General features: G+C 43.7%; 1 protein-coding gene across 2 annotated transcripts in view; it reads right to left on the bottom strand.

Moving 5' to 3' along the window:
* The window catches only part of RASGRF2 (Ras protein specific guanine nucleotide releasing factor 2), a 1,825,430-nt gene that overhangs the window by 61,702 nt on the left and 1,739,577 nt on the right, over positions 1-24,151 (bottom strand). For both annotated transcript variants that reach the window (XM_086960835.1, XM_086960836.1), the window contains exon 26: positions 21,370-21,438. In XM_086960835.1, coding sequence (XP_086816961.1) covers positions 21,370-21,438 — 69 coding nt within the window. The remainder of the gene's footprint in view (positions 1-21,369; positions 21,439-24,151) is intronic.

The raw sequence follows: 24,151 nt of genomic DNA, 5'->3' as shown, positions 1-24,151 counted from the left end.
CTCTCACTCACTTTGACTGTCTCATTCCCTCTCTTCCTCTGTCTCACTCACTCTGAATGTCTCACTCTCTCTGTCTCCCTCTCCATCTTTGTCTCCCTCTCCATCTGTCTCCCTCTCCCTCACTCGATTTTCCTCTCCCTCAGTTTCCCTCTCCCTCCCTCAGTTTCCCTCTACCTCTGTTTCCCTCTCCCTCACTCTGTTTCCCTCTCCCTCAGTTTCCCTCTCCCTCAGTTTCCCTCTCCCTCCCTCAGTTTCCCTCTCCCTCAGTTTCCCTCTCCCTCACTCGGTTTCCCTCTCCCTCACTCTGTTTCCCTCTCCCTCAGTTTCCCTCTCCCTCACTCTGTTTCCCTCTCCCTCAGTTTCCCTCTCCCTCACTCTGTTTCCCTCTCCCTTCTTCCCTCTGTCTCCCTCTCTCCTTCCCTCTCCCTCCTTCCCTCTGTCTCCCTCTCCTTCCCTTTCCCTCCTTCCCTCTGTCTCCCTCTCTCTCCCCCACTCTGTCTCCCTCCCTCCCTCTGCCTCCCTCCCTCCCTCTGTCTCCCTCCCTCCCTCTGTCTCCCTCCCTCCCTCTGTCTCCCTCCCTCACTCTTGATGAGCTCCCTCACTCTTGGTGAGCTCCCTCACTCTTGGCGGGCTCCCTCACTCTTGGTGGGTTCCTCACTCTTGGCGGGCTCCCTCACTCTCCTTCCCTCTCCCTCCCTCTCCTTCCCTCACTCCCCCTCACTCTCTCCTTCCCTCACTCTCTCCTTCCCTCACTCCCTCACTCTACTTCCCTCACTCTACCTCCCTCACTCTACTTCCCTCACTCTACCTCCCACACTCTACCTCCCTCACTCTCCTTCCCTCACTCTCCCTCCCTCACTCTCCCTCCCTCACTCTCCCTCCCTCACTCTTCTTCCCTCACTCTCCCTCCCTCACTCTCCCTCCCTCACTCTACCTCCCTCACTCTACCTCCCTCACCTTACCTCCCTCACCCTACCTCCCTCACTCTCCTTCCCTCACTCTCCTTCCCTCACTCTCCTTCCCTCACCCTCCTTCCCTCTCCCTCCCCCACTCTCCTTCCTTCCCTCTCCCTCGCTCACTCTCCTTCCCTCTCCCTCCCTCACTCTCCTTCCCTCACCTTCCCTCCCTCACTCTCCTTCCCTCCCTCACTCTCCCTCCCTGACTCTCCCTCCCTCCCTCACTCTCCCTCCCTCACTCTCCCTCCCTGACTCTCCCTCCCTCCCTCACTCTACCTCCCTCACCCTACCTCCCTCACCCTACCTCCCTCACTCTCCTTCCCTTACTCTCCTTCCCTCACCCTCCTTCCCTCTCCCTCCCCCACTCTCCTTCCTTCCCTCTCCCTCGCTCACTCTCCTTCCCTCTCCCTCCCTCACTCACTCACTCTCCCTCACTCACTCGCCCTCACTCTCCTTCCCTCACTTTCCCTCCCTCACTCTCCCTCCCTCACTCTCCCTCCCTCTCCCTCACTCACTCTCCCTTACTCACTCTCCCTCACTCACCCTCCCTCACTCTCCCTCACTCTCCCTCCCTCTACTCCCTCTCTCACCCTCACTGTCCCTCCTTCACTCACTGTCCCTCCCTCACTCTCCCTCCCTCACTCTCCTTCCCTTACTCTCCCTCTCCCTCGCTCTCCCTCCCTCTCCTCGCCCTCGCTCTCCTCTCCCTCACTCTCCCTCGCCCTCACTCTTCCTCACTCTCCCTCGCCCTCACTCTCCCTCGCCCTCACTCTCCCTCGCCCTCACTCTCCCTCACTCTCCCTCACTCTCCCTCGCCCTCACTCTCCCTCACTCTCCTTCCCTCACTTTCCCTCCCTCACTCTCCCTCCCTCTCCCTCACTCACTCTCCCTTACTCACTCTCCCTCACTCACCCTCCCTCACTCACCCTCACTCTCCCTCCCTCTACTCCCTCACTCACCCTCACTGTCCCTCCTTCACTCACTGTCCCTCCCTCACTCACTCACTCTCCCTCCCTCACTCTCCCTCCCTCACTCTCCTTCCCTCACTCTCCCTCTCCCTCGCTCTCCCTCCCTCTCCTCGCCCTCGCTCTCCTCTCCCTCACTCTCCTTTGCCCTCACTCTTCCTCACTCTCCCTCGCCCTCACTCTCCCTCGCCCTCACTCTCCCTCACTCTCCCTCACTCTCCCTCGCCCTCACTCTCCCTCACTCTCCCTCGCCCCCACTCTCCCTCGCACTCACTCGCTCTCCCTCACCCTCGCTCTCCCTCGCCCTCACTCTCCCTCGCCCTCACTCTCCCTCACTCTCCCTCGCCCTCACTCTCCCTCGCACTCACTCGCTCTCCTTCACCCTTGCACTCACTCGCTCTCCCTCACCCTCGATCTCCCTCGCTCTCCTTCGCCCTCGCTCTCCCTCGCCCTCACTCTCCCTCTCCCTCACTCTCCTTCCCTCACTCTCCCTCACCCTCACTCTCCTTTCCTCACTCTCCTTCCCTCACTCTCCCTCCCTCAATCTCCTTCCCTCACTCTCCCTCCCTCAATCTCCTTCCCTCACTCTCCCTCCCTCACTCACCCTCCCTCCGTCTCTCTCCCTCCCTGTCTCTCTCCCTTCCTTTCCCTCCCTCCCTGTCTCCCTCCCTCCACCTTGCCTGTGGGTGCCCGGGCTGAGACAGCTTCTGGGCACACACAGCCTCACCGGAGCACTTCACAGGTCTTTAAAAGACCATTCGTAAGTTAATGAGGCTTTGTCACCTCTTAGACCCCTGCAGCCTCACTTTGACTACGACAGAAATCGTCCGGTCCCCACAGAGCAGCAGTCTGAGTCGCGCTGCCGCAGGGGTGTTTGCTGACACTCTGTAAAAAAAAAAAAGTTAAACACGGGTACATGTATGTAAAGTCCGCGGGCCGCCAGGGAAGGCTTGCCGGGCCGTACTATGAGTAACCGTGATCTAACTGGACTGTAGGTGCATAGTAATGACGTGCGATTTAGGGATTCTGTATTGAAACTAGATGCTATGCCCTTTGCTTTCAAACATTACTTTTTGGATTCCAGTAGCCTGCTTAACTGTTTTACCCTAATTGTAAACCCACAACAAACTAGCTGCTAAAAATAGAGAAGGTGGGCGGGCAGAGTGGTGCTGTGTACACCTCACAAGCCTCGTGCAAAGTGCAAGGTTAATCGTTTTCCAACTCCTACTTTAACAAGCCCCGATGTTTCTTTTGGTCTCCTTTCCCTCCCTCCCTCTCCCTCTCTCCGCCCCACTACCTCCCTTTGTCACCCTCTTCACCTCACCCTGCCTGCGTGTGTCAGCCTGGGCCGAGACAGCCTCCTGGCACACACAGCCCCACCCGAGCACTTCACAGGTCTTTAGAAAGACCATTTGTATGTTAATGAGGCCTTCCTGTACTTAACCTCTTCTTAGGCCCCTGCAGCTCCACTATCATTGGAATCACCCGGCGGCCGGCCCCCACAGAGCAGCAGAGTCTCTCAGACTCGCGCTGCAGCAACCAGCAGTGTTTGACATTTTCATTTTCAATTTAAATACAACACGGGTTTACATTTTCATTTAAATACAACACGGGTACGATGTCAGGAAGGTCAGCGGGCCGCCAGGGAAGGCTTGCCGGGCCGCCACTGGCCCGCGGGCCGTACTATGAGTACCCGTGCTCTAGGTCTTGCTGCAAAGCGAAACTTGAGTACCTAAATCTGTACAAGAAATTTAATATTTAGCAGAAAAAGATCCGGAAAGTACAGATATTGTCAAAACAGACATGGTTGATACATATTATCCAAATAGAAGTCATCATCTTGAGAACATATGTCTCTATGAAGTGGTGCAATATTACAATTTTAAACAGAATACTATAGAAAACATCAATGAAGGAAAATATGCAGTGATTGGTTCTGAAAGATGTTTGGTGAAACAAAGGAAAGGAAATTTGATTAATCACAGAAAACGGAGTTGTGATACTTCTGATAAAAGGGAATTTTACTATTTGGCACTTTTGCAACTGTTCAAACCGTGGCATACAGAATTGGAATTACTTGGAGATTTTCAAAGTTATGAAGACTCCTTCAATGCTTGTAAAGATACCATAGAATGTACTGTTTTTGCAAATTATCTATAAATGTTGAACTATGAAATTGATCAAGAAGTTACTATTGCAGCTGAGATTGCTAGAGACAGTTCTCAAGACATTGAAAGCTCTGCTCCACTGAGTCAAGATCCACTAGGACAACCAATTCTTGAAAATGAAGCAGCAATCGCCATGAACGAAGTGGAAACAGCAATGCATCAAGCTCAAGAAGATATTATGGACTTAGAAAATTTGGAAGAACACCTAAATGTTGAACAGAAATAAATATATCACTAAGTGAGACAACAGATTGACCATGGATTTCTTCATGAAAAGAAATAATGCACATGCACATCATTTCAACCTATCCGTATGTATGTCAGTGGTCAAGCTGGAACAGGAAAAGGTTTCTTAATTAAAGTTTTGACCAGTTATCTACAGAAAATAACTGATTCCCATTTGTCTTGTGTTGTAACTCCTCCAACTGGGTTGGCAGCACACAACATTAAAGGAATTACATTGCATTGTTTACTTATGCTACCTGTAGAGCTTGAAAACAAATTGGAATATCACAAGCTATCTGGAGAAGCTTGTTATGAAGTTTCAAGAGTGCTAAAGAAAATGAAACTTCTAATTATTGATGAGGTAAGCATGGTCTCAAACGAAATGCTTGCTTTTGTGCATTTAAGAATGCAGCAAATTCTTAAAACAGAGTACGATGTCTTATTTGGAGGAAAACATGTCATAGTGTTTGGAGATCCACTGCAACTTACTCCTGTAAAAGGACAACCAGTATTTAAAACACTTGTGCATGAAGAAACCAGAAAGTCTTTGGGAAGTGTTGGAAATGGTAATATTTGGTCATATTTTGAATACAAAGAACTCATTACAAAAAAGCGACAAGCAAATGATGTTGATTATGGAACTATTCTTCAAGATATAAGAATTGAAGTACTGACAGAACATGGCAAACAAGCTTTGCAAAGTCGACTACTTTCAAATGTGTTTCCAAATGAAAATATAGTTCCTGAGAAAATATATATGAAAATTGCAGAAAATAAATCTATAATCTTCTTAATGCCAACACTGCGTGAGTGTTCTATGTTCAATTAACAACTTTTGAACCTAGAAAATGAAGAAATATTACAATTGGAGACATTGATAAAAAAGAGCATGAAGGAATCACTATTATTTTGAGGGAAAAATTGAAAACAAAATTGGATTCTTTAGAAAAATTGATATCTAAAACTGCTGGTTGAGAAAAGAATCTATATGCATGTGTAAACTGTTGGGTAATTTTCAGGCATAATTTGGATGTAGAAAAAGGTTTAGTAAATGGAGCAATGGGTAAAGTTGTTGATTTTGTTAATTATCAAAATAGAGATGGAATTGAATTTCTAAAAATCAAATTTGATCAAATTGAAGAAGTAAAACAAATCGGTCGTTGTTCAGTTCTTTTATTTCTTTTTAAAGATTTATATGTCCGACATATGCAGTGACTATTCATAAATCTCAAGGATTAAGTGTAGACAATGCTTTGGTAAAAATTGGAAGTATCGTGTTTAGAGAGGGTCTGGCATATGTTGCTTTGTCCCGAGTCAGAACTTTATCTGGTTTGTTTTTGATTGATTTTGATGAGACAAAGATTACTGCAGATGCAAACTGTGTCAAAGAGTATAATAGGTTAAGAAGAGCGTATGCTCCCAATTTAGATCAATATCCTGTGTTTGAATAGCGTGTGGTAGGTCAAAAAAAAAGATAGGAGTATATCTGTAGTGAAGTTATAGAGAAGTAAAAACATCAAGATAACGTTGAGATTGCAAGCAAAAAGAAAAAGGACACTATTGAAGAGATTGTTGGTTATCAGTTTGAAAATAGTTCAGGTATCAACTGCTATGCTAATGAAGTGGTCAATGTTTTTTTTCTAGAAAGTTCGCAAAAGCAAATTATGGAGAGTCGGGAAAAAGATGTTGTTCCTTGTTGCATTGTATTTATGAAAAATAGAGAACTGATAAAAGTAAAATGCAAAGCGTTTGTGATATTCGTAATCTTTTGAATATATGTTCTGGGTCTACACAATTTATGCAGAATATCCATCAAGATGCTCAGGAATTTCTAATGTATATGCTTGCAGTATTGGAAAATGAAGGAATAGAAATTGAAAATCTTTTTGGCCTTCGTTATAAATGGGAACATCAATGTGAAAATTGTATGTTTACATCTAGCACTAACATAGACATTGAAAGATTTATATATTTGACATTACCAGATTGTAAATTAGTATCTTTCAACAAACTAGTTAAAGCAGCAAATCAAAACATGGAGTGTAGCCAATGCAAATCAGAAATGTTATCAACATTATTTATATGAAGATATGGATAATATATAATTTTAATGACACAACGTTGTACAGCTGATGGAAGAAAATTGGAAACTTAAATAAAAGATTTTGTAGCAAGTCAACTATCAATATCAGGAAGAACTTTTGTAGCAGTAGCAATAATTTTCCATGATGGTCCTTCTACAACATCTGGACATTAAACTGTCGATTTAAAATTCGATAAAGGATGGACATATTATAATGATGCTCAATTGGTTTTTAAACAACGTTTGCCTAACAAATTACCAAATTCCTACCTAATATTTTTGAAGCTAAAGTTTTAGGAACATAATTCAGCCTATTAGGAATATGTTAAAATGTATTAATATGATTATTATTGGACGATTTCAGTTGAAAGTATTTCAGGAATACCATTTGGCCTAGAGGAAAGGTATACATTCAAATGATGGACTTTTTCTTGCACATTCTAACAGCATATATTTTTAAAGAACATCATTTACAGTGTATAGAAATTAAAAAATAATTCTTTATTGAATTATTATTTGGGTTCTTTCATATTCAAGTAAGAAAATTCTCTTATATGTGTGATTTGTATTAAATGGTATGTAATTGAGGATGTACTTTATAGAATGTTCAGAAATAGTTGAGTATATTAAAAATATTTTAGACGCACTTTTGTTTTTTTTTTAAACAATCTTATTGATTGGTTTTTTTTTGCACGCTGTTTTGTGATGAGTAACATAGAAACCACTGTAGTGAAATTCAATATATTCTGAGAACAGCAAAAAAGGCAAAGAAAATTATTTATATAATGTTAAATTTTGTTGTGTTTAAAAAAATATAATATTATATATTACAACTGTATTTTTTCTTCTCTTTCACAGATCCTAATTCTAAAATATGAATTTTTCAGAAATATAAATTATAAAAAAACAACAGATTTTTTTTAGTGTTTTTTATGTTTATTACTGTTAAGGTAAGATTAACTAAGTATTAAATTGCACAATGGGCTGTTCGCACACTGGTGAAGAAAGGGGGGAATGACCGGAGTAGATATTTGTGGAAACATGCTCTGTGGGCGTTTTAAGTTACAGGATAAAGTCTCCTTGAATCCTGAGTGTCCCTGGGGGCCAACTAACCCACCAGATATGTGTAGAAAGTGCCAGAGAGTTGCATTTTAGAGAGGTGTAAAATGGGCCATAGCTTTGGACAACCTCTCTGCAACCCAGCTGTATAGTGTTCAATAGAGAAACATGGTGGGCTAGTAGTACACAGGGACTTTCAGGATTAAAAGAGACTAAATCCCCACAATTTAAAACACGTCACAGAGTGTGTTTGCACATGTCACATCAGGCTCCATCCCTTCCCTTCACCACTCTATAAACATGTCCTATCACTTTGCCAAAACCTAAGTACTTATACATTTATCTTGTACTCTCTTTGCAGTACTGAAATTACTCTATTTATTAGTCATATACTTAAGGATTGGCCTAGTCACTAACCCTAGTGCAAGTCAATGTCTTTATATACTATGCATGCAGACTTGCAAGAAGCTTCAATGTATTGATACACTCTTCAAAATATTCAGTTTATAAATATGTAGTTTTGGAATCTCTCTGTCATAGGATCCCATGTGACCTGAAAATAAAGATTTGATTGGTTCATAACATTTCCCATTGTACCTATTGAAGGAGCGCAACCATTTCAATCATTCCTCTTGAGCATTTTTGGAGAGATAACTCTGTGCTTACCTCCTGTCACTCTCATGCCATTTTCAATCAACTAGCAATATGTTCTTATTGTAACAGTATGCCAATACCAAAGCACTTATGGGGCAAATTTAGAAGCATTCTGTGCCAACAATATGTTACTTTTTGTAACATAGTGATGGTGCAAGACACTCTTTCCTACTTTTCTTCTCCATGTAAATACGACCTCATCATACACAGCACTTTGCGTTGAAGGGGAATTCTATAGGTGTTGCTGTGGGTGTTTGCACACAACACTCATAGAACAAGACACATCTCCAGATTCAGCCGAATCATAAATCTGGACATGTGTGTGAATGCTGCACCATCCTCCAGTTGGTGTAGGAAGGCACAACAAGGAGAATTGTTGTCACTTCTCCTTATGTTTTCCCTTTCAATGTATGCTGTATTGCACAGCATACATTAAAGGAGAGAAATGCCTTCACTGATTGTTTTTGGGCTGGACAAAAACAAACTCCGCACGAGACAGATATCCTTGCACCATGGTGCAAGGGTCCCTGTGTCACCGCATGGCGCAGTTTAAGCAGCAGTGCAGAGGGAAGCATAGACTTGCAACATATTTATGTACATATGTTGCATCCCTGTGCTATGGAAGTACCACAGCACGTTGCAGCTAAAGAGCTTACAGTATCATGCTGCAGCACTTCCTTATAGTTCTGCACTTATACATTCATAACACATTACTAATGCATTCTATCAGTCAATTATGCCCTACACATACATTCAACCAAACTTTCACACACTATCATACAAATATAGCTCTTTTTTTAACCAGAGAAGTTAGTTCTGAAAATACCTTTTTTTTGTTTTATATTTTTGTCGTTTTTTGAACAATTTTGTTATTTTTTTGTCGTTTTTTTAAAAGAAAAAAAGAAAACAGGATGAAAAAACAGTCAACTTCAGGAATTAACAGCCATTCCCAGAAAAAAACAAAAGTCTAACAGCGATGATTTCTTTGTACTGTGCAGACTAGATCCACAGACTGCTCTCCGTAGCAGAGAAGTTGGTTGCACTTGATGCAGTGGATCTTAACTTGACCGAATTCTGGACGTATGTCCAGACATGCTGGTGATGAAGATGATCCAGAAGTACTGGCCACTGCAGGTGGAGGGTTATCTTGAAGTCTCCTGCACTCCTCCTGAACCAGATTGACAGGGTGCAGAGTCTTGAGATGCTTGTACATACTAACTGTACCGCAGGAATATTTCTTATTGGGATTGCATCTGGAAAGAACCCTATCACAAATTTTGCAGGTGACTTTTGTGGCATTCAACTTTTTTAGGCCTTCTGTGATGGTAAAAAATGTTCACACCACCGATGTAGGTCTTTGAGGGCGTGCAGATTCAGGAACAAATTCTTCCTCCGAAGAATGCTCAGAATCCTGTGCTGGCTGCTGTCCTGAAGCCAATGTGTGCAGAATGCAGAAAATAGCACAAAGGAAATGAGCCAAAAAAAGTTCTTCTCAGGTGAGAGATGTGTCTCCAAAGAAGCTCTAAGAAGAATGATTGAAATGGGTGGGGTCATCAGTAATGTCATTTGAGATGTCAACAGTGATGTCACCAGCAGTGGATTGCGGGCGCGCGAGTTATAGTTAGTAAAACTAACTATAACAGAGGAATTTCAATGGTTTTGTACGAGTGGAATGTCCAGCTAACTATAACACCCCTGAAACCTTTTTTTTTCAGTGAATATATATATATTTGCTACAGCATCTCATTAACCCCTTGCATGCTGATGACGAACCCCAGCCGTCATGCACTACAGTGCTCGTGTGCTGATGACGGCTGGGGTTCGTCATGGCCCGCCCCTGTTCATTTGTTTACAGCACAGGGGCGGAAACGGGCCAGCAGTGAAGGGGTTAAAGGCGTTTGAACTCCTAGCTGTGTGACGTCCTTACTGTTTTGGCAGATTTTGACTGATATATATATATATATATATATATATATATATATATATATATATATATATATATATTCAACAATAGTAGTCCGATTGCCCTGCTAACCGGCGATCTCTTGGCGGTGCGGTTACCAACGGCAGGACCACGCCGTTCAATTATTTCCCAAACTCCTGGAACCCAGGAAAGACGGGTCGCACACACCAAAGGAATTTGTTGCAGCAAAGTTTCTTTTAATTCCTTAACGTTATATTTCCATCGGTTTCACCCGGCAAGACAAACAAAAAGCTGACGCGTTTCGCAGCAGCCGCTGCTTGATCACGGTAACCTACAAACAATGAATTGCTAGTGGTTTACATAGGTTTGAAAAGGTCCTTACATCATTTCCTGTACAAATTAACTGATACAAGCCCATAAGCCTTATGGGACATGTAGTTTATGTGTTTTATCCGGTATATGCAGCGTGCAAACTTACAAAAACATTTTGGGGGAACTGTCAGTAAAAAGTTTTACATTTTTATAAAACACAGTGTTGCTAACCCGTTAATTATTGGTCTAGAATATGATATAACCAATTTTGTCCTTTTTAAGTGCACTAATTAGATAATTTATGTTTGCAATTACATAATGTTCATATATTTATTTGCTATAGGTGCACATATAATTCCTCCGACTGGTTTAAGCCAAAAGGGGTCATTGTCCTAAATTTTAGGATATGTCGAGATTCTTTCGGACGAAGAATTTTTTCCAGATTTCCTCCACGTTTATTGTCTATCACCTGGTCAATACCATAAAATTTCAATGTTTTCCAATCCCCCTTGTGGGCCAGTTCCATATGTCTGGCTATGGCGTTGTCTTTGTCCTTGTTTGTGGTTGCACGAGTATGTTCTAAAATTCTCTTTTTTAGTTTGCATGTGGTGCTCCCTATATATTTTAGTCTACACATCCTAAAATTCAGGACAATGACCCCTTTTGGCTTAAACCAGTCGGAGGAATTATATGTGCACCTATAGCAAATAAATATATGAACATTATGTAATTGCAATCATAAATGATCTAATTAGTGCACATAAAAAGGACAAAATTGGTTATATCATATTCTAGACCAATAATTAACGGGGTTAGCAACACTGTGTTTTATAAAAATGTAAAACCTTTTACTGACAGTTCACCCAAAATGTTTGTGTAAGTTTGCACACTGCATATACCGCATAAAACACATAAACTACATGTCCCATAAAGCTTATGGGCTTGTATCGGTTAATTTGTACAGGAAATGATGTAATGACCTTTTCAAACCTATGTAAACCACTAGCAATTCATTGTTTGTAAGTTACCGTGATCAAGCAGCGGCTGCTGCGAAACGCGTCAGCTTTTTTCACAAACGAAGGGTTGCCTCAAGAGAGAAATCTTTTCATTTCGGAGGTGAAGAAAGCAAACAGCCTGGCGCTCCTCACACAAATAACTGAGCCAAGCGTGTTTCGGGCGTGCTACCACCCTTGATCACTGGCAAAGGAAACAGCGGCACATGTGAGCTAGGCACAAATAATATCCCCGCCCCAGTGGGCGTATGTGCGAATCTTGGTCTTTGTAGTCCATCCTTATAATAAAACCACAATGGGCGCCACAGTACCTTTTAAATGTCAAAATTCAACCCAAGTGAGTGTGTTCAGAGATGCACTGGTTGAAGTTTTCGCAATTAACCATCCACCAAAATGAACCCGTCGTACTAACTGCACTTCTTTGTCACCGGTGCCATATATACACACATATATATATATATATATATATATATCCGTTCCAACTCCTACTTCTCAGCAAAAGTGCAGAGTCCTCGACGTAGGTACAGACCACAAACACTGCGATTGGTATTAATTCAAGGGTGGTTTATTGTTCTTCTGTCCCCAGCATGACGCGTTTCGGCTGCAGCAAGGCAGCCTTGATCACATGACTAAAAAGAACCAATAAGTGTACTTATATACTGTGAATGCTCCCAATCAGACTTAAATGCAACATAAACATGGAAGAAATACTTTGTAAACGGAGTTGTTATCTCAAATCCCATCAACAATGTACAATGGTCCATATGCAAAAGGCAAATTCATTACATGGTAAAATATATATCAATGTGAACACATGACAAGGCAAATTAATATATTTACATACTATTTACAAATAAATATATCTTTATATACTGATGCCTGTGGAATAAAGTGCATTGCCCATCAAATTAATGATTCACTCCAATTCATGTATAAATGTATTCCAAAGTTGCAAAAAGTCTCACATATAGGGAACGTGCAAAATATGCTGTTATAAAGTGCAATTTTAGTGATAATGTGCAAAATTGTGCTAGTTAAAACCAAGTGCTATACTCTAATGTTTTAAGGGAGTGCATTGGTGGTGGCACGCTAATTTAATCTCTATTGATGAAGAGTTGCATGCCACCCACTAGCAGAAGTAAATGTGTGTAATAATCACAGTAACATCAAAAAACCTTTTTTAGACAACGCATATGGTAAGGCACAACGTAAACATCATGGCAAAGTGCTCAATGTCTGATAAGAAAGGCTCACAACATGGGGTATGGGGCCCAACGGGTATGAGTACTATCTCAAGTGAATATTATGGCATAGTGCCCTTTTCACTATTTAGAGGACAGCTTAATCCCAACGGATACTAGTTTATGAGTGAAATAACAGGGTGACTGATATAACTTACTGTACTGTTACCTCTAGAGGAAACAGTAAAGGTCCTCCCCTGTATTCAAACCGTTTGGGATTCGGGTATCGAGTAATACGATGTACTTACTCTCAAGCTGCCTTAACACTTTCTCCCTGTTTCCCCCTCTGATATTTTTCGGCACCGCATCAATGATGAAATATCTCAAATCATTGAGGTTCTTATTGTGGACCAATTCGAAATGCCGGGCTACCGGATAGTTGCCATCCGAATTGACCACAGCCCGTAGGTGTTGCAGAATGCGGTTAAAAGCCTGCAGTTTGGTGCTCCCAACGTACCTGAGGCCACAGGTACATTGGAGCACATATACTGCAAAGTCCGTGCGGCAGGTGAAATGATCCCTGATCTTGATGGGAGTAGGGTCAAAAGCAGAGCAATATTCACTGGTGTTTACACCAAATTTGCAGGCCCTGCAAGATATACACTTAAAAAAACCGCATTTGTTGGAAATACGATGAGGTTTTATTACTACCTCCGGACTAGATTTAACCAACATATCCCTCATAGAAGGAGCTCTTCTAAACACCACCCCTGGTTCAGCTGGTATGAGGGGGGCTAGAGTAATATCGGTCTTTAAAAGGGGCCAATGCTTCTTCAGAATTCCTCTCACTTTCTTGTGATCATCATTGAAAGTGGTTATCAGGCTGATGTTGTTAGTCTGGGTCTCAACCTCACTCTCAACTAGACCAGGGGTACCCACCCCAGTGATGGAGGCTAGATAATTATCCCTGTCTAGCTGGTTGGCTCTGTCTTTCGCCTCTAACAGAAGAGCCACATCATATCCTCGGGCGTAGAATCTTTCCAGCGCCTCATTCTGGCATCTTTCCAAATCTGATGGGGTGCTGCAGATTCTCCTCATCCTAAGAAACTCCCCATAAGGAATGCTGCTGATCAAATGGTTAGGATGGGAGCTACTCGCGTGCAGTATGGCGTTGCCTGCTGTAGCTTTCCTGTGCAAGCACGTGTTTACTCTCCCATTCTCAATGTAAATCTCCACATCAAGAAATTGGATGACTTGTGTGCTAATCTGTGAGGTGAAACCTAAATTGAGGTTATTTACATTAATCAAATTGACGAATTCATTAGCTGACTCCAACGACCCCCTCCAAATCATACATATGTCGTCAATGAATCGCCAAAAATGTGCCAAACAGTTGGGGAAATGATCGGCAAGTACTTTTTTGAGGACATGCTCCTCCCACCACCCCACATGTAAACATGCGTAGGTGGGAGAGAAGCATGCCCCCATAGCCACCCCTCTCAACTGCTGGTATACCTCACGATTATACAGAAAGTAATTATTGTTCAGACATAATTCAAGCATGCTCATTAACATATTACTATGTTCACTGTAAGATATGCTCCGTTTGTTTAAATAATATCTTACTGCATTTAAGCCGTCATTGTGCGAGATGCTAGTATACAATGAATTAATGTCTAAAGCAATCAAAACGAAGTCATTTTCCCACTTGATGCTATTAATTTTAGATAGGAAATGGCCAGTGTCTTTTATGTAGGATGGTAAATTTTCCACATACTCATGCAGGAATTGATCGACATATCTCGAAATGGACTCCAGTAAACTCCCTTGGGCGGAGATGATAGGTCGCCCTGGGACCGGTAGTGTTTGTTTATGAATTTTGGGAATTAAATAAAAGAAAGGAGTGATAGGGAAATCATTTTTCAAAAAAGCGTGCTCTTGTTTGCTCAGTAATCCAAGGCGCTTCCACTGATTCAATTCTTTGTGGGTTTTCTCTTTCAAGCTCTTGATATCACTAAAGCTGCCTTTTCTATAGCAGGTGGTATATATATATATATATATATATATATATATATATATATATATATATATATATATATATATATATATTCACTGAAAAAACCATAGGTTATAGACCATATATAGTTAGGGATTAGCATTTACAAAACCTTATTTTATTTGCACAAAACCATTGAAATTCCATATATAGTTAGTTGCACTGACTATATATCGCGGACCCGCAATCCACTGCTAATGATGTCACATATTACATCATTCATGACATGGTCAGTGACATCACTGATGACATCTCAAATTACATCACTGATGACATCACTGATGACAACACCCAGTGACTGTATGTTTCTGTAAAGTTAAAATATGTCTTACATATTGAAGAATGAGTGGATGTATAAGTGTCTGGATGAAGGATTTAGTAGGTGCATGACTGACTGTATGAGAGAATGATTAAATGTGTCTCACTGAGTGCATGGGTTTTTGATTAAAGTGTCTTAATTTGGCAATCATTATTTATGTTGTTCTGTAAACTGCTGCATGTTTAAATCAGTAGCTACATCAGTAACTATATGGGTTATTGAATGGTTGCCCAAGTATTTGTATGGGAGACTGAGTATGTGTGTGGGTGGCTGGGAGGTGTATAACTCTGTGCATAGAGGTGTGAGCAGTTGATTCCCTAGGTGTATGGGTTCAAAAGTGCATGTTGAAACAGCTGTATGGACAGTTCACTGTGTGCATGAGTATATTGGTGAGTGAATGGATATCTCAGTGCTACATGTCAAAGTAAGTACATATGTAAAACACACTCCATGTGAGAGTTGACATATATAAATAACTGAACATAAGAGCCAGTGAATGTGAGAGTGGCTGTATGAATCATTGTGAACTTGTATCAAGGATTGTATAAGAGAGTAAATATGTGCTAGTATATGTTTGAATAAGTAAGGTGTGTATAACTGTATAGTTGAGGAAATGGAGATGTGATTGATTCTTTGCATGACTGACTAGGTGTGTGAGTAACTCCATGGATGTGTGACAGTCTGTGAGTGCCTGTTTACACTGAGTGTATCTAAGGTTATATTAGAGTCTGAAGATGTATTATCACATAAATGATATCATCAGTGATGTAATCAGTAATGCCAAATGAGATGTCAGTGATGTCATCAGTGATGTCATTTGAGATGTCATCAGTGATGTCATCAGTGATGTCATTTGAGATGTCATCAGTGATGTCATCAGTGATGTCACTGACCATGTCATGAATGATGTAATATGTGACATCATTAGCAGTGGATTGCGGGTCCGCGATATATAGTTAGTGCAACTAACTATATATGGAATTTCAATGGTTTTGTGCAAATAAAATAAGGTTTTGTAAATGCTAATCCATAACTATATATGGTCTATTACCTATGGTTTTTTCAGTGAATTTTCAAGGTTTTGTAAATGCAAATTCCTAACTATATATGGTCTATAACCTATGGTTTTTTCTGTGAATTTCATTGGTTTTTTAAAAGCTAATATCTATAGCTGTAAAATATATTCTTTATTAAGTGACGTATCACGTAGCCCGTGAGACGCCTCATGATGCATCGCATAACCGTGACGTATCGTCTCTGCAGCGCAAACCAAACCCAAAACGTAAGCGCGCCAGAACACGCTTAAAGATATATATATATTTTTTTAACCTTAATTAGACAAAATCCACACGTGCACATATCTCAAACGTTCAAAAAACAAAATATGTCGGACTCCCGTTACGCTGCCGGTTAGCTGCCCGGTTAACGTACCAGGAAGCACCTTTACCGCGAAAAATCGCAATTTTTTTTTTCTTTTGCCCCGCAGGGAACTTTAATAGCCCCCTCATCAATCCTAGGGGTTCAGGAGGGGTCTGCCTTACCCCTTTCATTCATTTACACCTTTTTTTTTTTCAACCTCTTGTCTCTCGATCCCACAGAGAGACAAAATGGCGGCCGCTCCAGACTGTTTACAATGTTAACAGCCAATCAGCTTTTCCTCAGACTCCCGTTACACTGCCGGTTAGCTTCCCGGTTAGCTGCCCGGTTAGCTGCCCGGTTCGCGTACCAAGACGCGTCTCTACGGCGAAAAAAATCGGATTTTTTTTTTTTTTGCCCCGCGTAGCTTTATAATATCCCCCTCATCAATCCTAGGGGGTCAGAAGGGGTCTACCTTGCCCTCTTTCCTTCATTTCCCCCTTTGTTTTGGCCTCCTCTTGTCTCTCGATCCTACCGAGAGACAAGATGGCGGCCGCTCCGGACTGTTTACAATGTTGACAGCCAATCAGCTACTCCTCAGACTCCCGTTACACTGCCGGTTAGCTTCCCGGTTAGCTGCCCGGTTCGCGTACCAAGACGCGTCTCTACGGCGAAAAAAATCTGAATTTTTTTTTTTTTTGGGCCCCGCGTGGCTCTATAATATCCCCCTCATCAATCCTAGGGGGTCAGAAGGGGTCTACCTTGCCCCCTTTCCTTCATTTCCCCCTTTGTTTTGGCCTCCTCTTGTCTCTCGATCCTACCGAGAGACAAGATGGCGGCCGCTCCGGACTGTTTAGAATGTTGACAGACACCGGAGAGCCAATCAGCTTCGCATCGCAAAGTTCCGTTACGCGAAAAGTACGCGAACTGGAGCGCTGCCCGGAGCGCTGTTACAGATATATATCTTATTTTAAAAGTTAATTTCTCAAAATCCACTGAAGCACATATATTGAGACCTAGCAAAGGCACATCTGGCTAACAGTCCCTACAATTTTGCCAAGTTTCGTGCAAATCCATTCAGCCGTTCGAGCTAAAAGTGAGGCCAACCGCCCTATGGAAAAATGAATGGGAAAAACGTGTTTTGGGACCCCCCTTTTTTCTCGGCCCCCCCTTGACGACCTCCCCCCCCAAATTTTCAGGGGCTGCTCAGAAACAAAATGTGCCATTTTCCTGAAAATTTCAGCCAATTCCGTCCACAAACGCCAAAGTTATTAGACATAGAATTTTCAAAAGTTCCATAGAGAAAAAATCCTAACTATATATACCTACTGGCTATCGCCTGTAGGTAATATATATATATATATATATATATATATATATATATATATATATATATATATATATATATATATATATCTTCCTAGCATGGCCACAAACTGCAAACCTGCTGCTGTCACTCACTCCCACACTCACCAAATAGAAGCAGAGACAATAAGCTCACATCTTCTCCAACCCACGCTGTCACTGCTCAGTAGTGACAGTAGCAGTTCCTTTCAGTGAGATATTAGATGTGTGCTGCATGTATTTCATCTGTAGCTTTCAGAGTTTCTTTGCCTGGGGCTGATGTGGAAGGTGAGGGAATAAAATGCTTTACATACTAGAACACTGCAAGGACTGACGTTACAGTAACCTTAGCAGACTGGGGCACCATGGGCTACCTTGAGAAAGCTGCGCATTCTGCATAAACCAGCCTGGTTGTGGCGCTTTACATACTGGGGCATTCTATGAAGCAACCTGTATATTCTGGTTTATATGTTGAAACATTGTGAAAACTAGCCTGATATACTGTGGCTATTGGACAGGCAATTATGTTTTACATATTAGGGCATTAAGGCAACTGCCATGGCTAGTGCAATTTACGTACATCATGACCATCAGTCTGGGTACATTCCTTTATATACTGGGGCCTTATGGGAAATGGGCTGGTCCATACATTTTGGTGGGCTTATAACCTGTTCAGGAAATTGATGGTCATTGTGAGCTTGCCACATTATTAAAAACTGCTGTTAATTTTTTTCCTGGTATCTTGATATATAATTACAATGAACATTTTCAGTGGGCTACACTTATGACAATGGGCACTGCTTCTCTTGTAGAAGAGATAAACACCAGTTGTACATCCATTGTTTTGTTTAGGGCATACACAGTTCTGTCCTAAATGAGAATCAGCCGATTTATTTAAAAGAAGCATTATTTGATCTCATTGTTTGCCAGAACTCTCTCTGTGAAATTTGAGGACCATATTACACATTTTTTACAATGCTGGTTTGAGAGTCCAGCCCTGCTGGTAGCCACTGTTAAAAGGATTGAGTTTGTCCAGTCTGGCAGCACTCCACCCCACAGCATCAACTCTGGTGTAATGGAATCATGGGCACATGACCTATTTGGCTGATCTTGAACACAGTGTCCTGTCCTGCCTCCTGCCTGTACCCCTGCTCAAGAGTGTCATTTGGGCCGGGCTTAGGCTGCCCTCCAGGACTTCCACTTGGCTGATCTTATCACTGCCGCTCAAGCCTCTACGAGGCCACTGAGTCTGTCTGTGTCCCATATGAGCTATGCTTGCGCCGTGAGAAAGGGCACTTTGCTCCATGATTGAATAACAGGAAAAAACTCAATCAACAGTAGAAGGTCAAGACATAGGCTAAACCTAAATCAGCGAATGTATGTTATAGAAAAGGAAGCTGGAACAACTGAAGACTCTTTGATATTGGTTCTTTATGTGTGTAAGTTAAGCTTCCAATGCTGATGGCCACATGGTACCTGTTGTTTGAATATGGGTTGTAAGCTTGACCCACTGATGTGAGAAAAGCATGCACTTCTATAATGTGTGGGTGCTCTGCTCTCCTTCCTCTGGAAACATTTGATTCTAGTCATATTATTGGACCCTTCACTGCGGATCATCCACAGGACCCTGATCCGTCGCCTCCCTGCTTGCTGTCAGCAGTGCTCATCTCTGCTTAGGTATCATGCTGACCCCTTCTTATGTCGAGGCTGCAATCAATCAATCAATCAGGGAGTTTTAAGCGCACTACTCACCCATGAGGGGCTCAAGGCGCTGGGGAGGGGCAGTGGCGGTCAGTTGAAGAGCCAGGTCTTGAGGGACTTCCGGAAGAAGTGCAGAGTGGGGGGACATCTAATGGCAATCAGGAGCTCGTTCCAGGTCTTGGCCACGATGTAGGAGAAGGTTCTTCCACCTGTTCTTACTCTGCGGATGAGCGGGGGTTCAGTAAGGGCGAAGTCGGCGGATCGGAGGTTCCTTTTTGGTACGTGGAAGGAAATTCTATCATTGAGATATTGGGGTACGGTGTTGTGGAGGCATTTGTAGGCATTGGTGAGTATCTTGAAAGTTACTCTCTTCTCTATGGGGAGCCAGTGGAGGTTAGGCAGTTGTTGGGAGATGTGTTCGTGTTGAGGGATGCCGAGGACGAATCTGGTTGCGGTGTTCCGTATGGTCTGGAGTTTGCAGAGCAGAGACTTGTTAATCCTGGTGTAAAGGGTGTTTCTGTAGTCCAGTCTGCTGGTTATGAGTGCATGGGTGACGGTCTTCCTTGATTTGGGGGATCCATTTGAAGGTCTTTTGGAGGATGAATTGGGTGTTGAAGCAGGTGGAGGCAAAGGCATTGACCTATGGGTCACGGAGAGGGAGGAGTCGAGTACGATGCTGAGGTTTTGGGCGTAGTCCATGGGGGTGGTGGGACTGCGAGGGTGATGGGCCACCAGATGTTGTCCAATGGAGAGGGGGAGTGTCTGGAGACGAGGACCTCTGTTTTCTCCGAGTTGAGCTTCAGGCACCTGCTGCTCATCCAGGATGCGACCTCCTTCATTCCTTCCTGGAGTGAGGGCGAGGGGGTCCATGTAGATGTTGAAGAGCATGAGGCTGAGCGATGATCCTTGGAGTACTCTGTACTTGATCTCTCTAGGTTCGGAGAGGAAGGGTGGAAGTCTGATTCTTTGGATTCTGCCGGTGAGGAAGGAGCAGAGCCAGTTGAGGGCGGTTCCCTGTATGCCAGCATCGTGGAGTCTGGCGGTAAGTGTGTGGTGAGAGTCGGTGTTGAAGGCTGCAGAGGGATCGAGAAGGATCAGGGATGCAGTGTGTCCTTGGTCGAGGAGGATGTGGATGTCGTCTGTGGAGGCGGGTTGAGTGGTGTCAGTGCTGTGGTTGCTGCAGAATCCGGATTAGGAGGGGTCGAGGATTTAGTTTTGTTCGATGAATTTCATTAGTTGGACATTGACAGTCTTCTCTGTGACTTTGGCCGCAAAGGGGAGGAGGGAGATGGGACAGTAGTTCCTGAGGTCTGTGGGATCTGCTGAGGGCTTCTTGTGTAGGGGTCGAATTCTGCTTGTCCAGTTGTTGGGAAAGATGCCGGTTTCGAAGGTGGTATTGGTGGTGCGTCGTAGTTCCAGTGCGATGGCGGCGGCGGCTCTGTGGAAGATGTGCAGGGGGCAGGGATCCATGGTGTCTCCTGAGTGGATGCCTTTCATGGTTGATGTGATGTCTTCAGTGGTATGTGGGTTCTAGGAGGAGATGATGGGTTGGCTGGCATTTCTGGATGAGGGAGTGGTTTTGGAGTCAGATGTCTGGTCGTTGAAGTTGGCATAGAGGTCCTTGATTTTCAGATGGAGGTAGGACCTATGCTGATTGCGCTATCCTATTCCAACCCTGTGCTGCTCCCCGCTTTGGACTTTACAGTGCCCCCCATATATACTGCAACACCCCTTCTTGGACTCTTTGCTGCATCCCTTCTTGAACCCTGTGATGCTCCCCTTTCTTGGATTCTGCACGATCCACCATCTTTCACAGATCCCATGTGTTCCCCTAATACAACTGCTTGATATTGGCAGTCACTCTGACTTTTGTATTGCAGATACATTCACCACACTTTGCCAACTTAAAACACGGTTACTACAAGCATCACCAACGTAAGCTTCTGTAACACAACAACACAGTTACAGGACTGGCGGTAGCATTGTATTCTTGAACACACACATGCCTGTACACACGAGTTCAAGTCATCCGAACACATCCCTATGTTCTTACCTTTGGCTGATGTTCTATCCGGTATGGTGTCTGCTGGAACTGGCGTATCTCACGGATAATATGTGATATCTACAGAACAAATACACAGAAAACATATTATGGACAAAGGTTTTCCTACAGTTCTGTATTAACTTGAACACATTGCCGTGCAACTTATCTTCCAGTATTTAGTCTCAGGTTAATGTTAGTGGGTAATCTTGACAATATATGAAAACGTCTTGTACAATAAAAGAAAAAAAATCTTTTTATGATTTTGTATGTACAGTTTCAAAATAAATTACTTATTTTCTATTAGGTCAACAATATGCTATGGAATTCCTGTGCTGTCTTACTGTTGATGAAGAATATCAACTAATGGTAGTGCTGTCCACTACATATACCTTTTATCCATTCTTGATAATATAGTGTAATTTAAGAAGAAATTAACTGCATCTTGTCATCTGCCACTGTGGAGCTCTATGCACAAAACACTTTTTCTTTGAAAAATGCAATTTTCAAATGGAGATAGTTATAGGCCAGAGGTGGCGTTGTGCGGCTCCGCGTCCGTCGTTGGCGTCGTGGTCGCCGAGATGACATCGTAGCAGCTACTTAGACACCGCCCTCGCGTGCTGATGTCAGTTCTGTATACGACTTTTGGGCCAGAAACGCAGAGCCATGCAACATACTGACCACTGGTGCCTTGAAATCAAGGCTCTGAAAGAGATGACCTTAACCCTAGAAATCAGTTTGCAGAACGGGGAGGTTGGATGGGGCGGTAAGGAATCTATCACCACTAATATTTCTTACAGATATATTGTTACCGAAGGTAAGTAACTTGTTCATCTGAAAGAAACACATAGTGATAGATTCCTTACCTTAGAATAGATACCCCAGCAATACCAACCCCGGTGGTGGGTCTGCGAACCAAGATCACACCAGGAAGACCCGGAGAACAGAACGGCCAAAGAAGCCGTCTCTCCGGACTTGGCTGACCAGTCAGTAGTGCTTAGTAAAAGTATTCAACTAGGCCCACCTAGCTGCCTGACAGATGCCTTGTAAGGGGACACCAAGTCCCAAGCTGTAGTTCCAGCCGTCGCCTGGTGGAATGGGCATGCAGCCCCATGGGAGGCTCCTTTTTAGCCTGAGAATAAGAAGCTTTAATACACAATACGACCCATCGGGAAATAGTCCACTTGTGTACAGCCCGACCTTCCTTGGCGACAACGTAGCCAACAAAGAGCTGGTCATCTACCCTGAACTGTTGTGTGCGTTTCAGGTAAAATGAGAGCACACGTTTTGGGTTCAGACGGTGGAGCCTCTCTTCCTCTCTGGAAGGATGCGGGGGCGAAAAGGTGGGCAAAGTGATGGTCTGCCCTATGTGAAAGGCAGTGACAACCTTTGGCAGAAAGGATGGACGTGTTCTGAGCACAACCTTGTCCGGATGGACAGAAAGAAAAGGAGGTTTACAAGGAAGAGCCTGGAGCTCACTCACTCTCCTGGCAGAGGTGATCGCAACCAGGAAAGCAGTCTTCAGAGTCAGTAGATGAAGAGGACAGTTGTGAAGAGGCTCAAAGGGAGAGCACATTAAATATGTAAGAACCAAATTCATGTACCACTGTGGCATTACGAAATAAATAGGAGGGAAAAGATAAGTAATGCCTTTGAGAAATCTATTTATAACAGGGGACTTGAAAGGAGAGGGCTGATCAGGGAGCCCGAGAAAAACCGAAATAGCAGATAGATAGCCCTTGATAGTGCCCTGAGCAGAGCCCTGCTGGGCTAAGGAAAGAAGGAACAGAAGAACTTCTGAAATAGGGGCAGAAAGGGGATCCACAGCCTTTGCTGTGCACCATGCCACACATTTTTTCCACCTGCAGGCGTATACCAACTTAGTGGAGAAATGCTTGGCTGCGAGAATGACATCACAGACTTCAGGAGGCAAGTCTAAAGGAATCAACTGCCGCCGCTCAATCACCACGCAAAGAGGTAGAGACTGGACAGGTTCGGGTGGAGGACCGTCCCCTGCTGCTGCGACAGAAGACCCTCCCAAAAAAGGCAGTCTGATTGGGGGATCGATGGTCATACTGAGTAGCTCAGGATACCAAACTCCTCTAGCCCATTCCGGCGCCACCAGAAGGACTTGGGCCCAATTTTGCCTGATCTTCTTCAGCACTCTGGGCAGAAGTGATATAGGCGGAAAGGCGTACAACAGACCGCAACTCCACTTGCGATAAAAAAGCGTTGCCTAGCGAGTGCCGCCTTGGAAATTCCAAAGGGCAGAATTGCTGACAATGCACGTTCTCTTCGGTGGCGAATAGATCTAACCAAGGCTCTCCCCTTGCGCCACGTCCGAGTGAAGGCGCCTTTCATGATCCATCCTGCACCTGCGGCTGAGTTCGTCCGCCCTGGCATTCAGTGAACCTGCCAGGTGTTAAACCACCAGGGAAATACCCAGCTGTTCCAGCCATGTCAAGAGGCGCAGAGCCTCCTGACATAGGGTCCACGACCCCACCCCGCCCTGTTTGTTGCAGTAGCACATGGCGTTGGTGTTGTCTGTGAACATCTGCACCACTTTCCCTTTGACAGAGGGAAGGAATGCCTTCAGTGCAAGTCGGATCGCCTGAAGCTCCAGAAAGTTGATGTAGACCCTGGATTCCGCCGGAGACCAGAGGCCTCTGATATCCGCCTCTCCCATGTGGCCCCCCTTCCCAGGTGGGACGCGTCCATCACCACTGTGTGTTCCGGTTGGGGAAGAGAGAGGTATCTGCCCTGGACCCAATGTCGGTTCATGAGCCACCACTGC

This window comes from Lissotriton vulgaris, chromosome 3_1, assembly GCF_964263255.1.
Source record: "Lissotriton vulgaris chromosome 3_1, aLisVul1.2, whole genome shotgun sequence".
In the NCBI taxonomy this organism is placed as follows: domain Eukaryota; kingdom Metazoa; phylum Chordata; class Amphibia; order Caudata; family Salamandridae; genus Lissotriton; species Lissotriton vulgaris.
The sequence above is the reverse complement of the archived record's forward strand: the minus strand, read 5'-3'. Positions and strand labels throughout refer to the sequence as shown.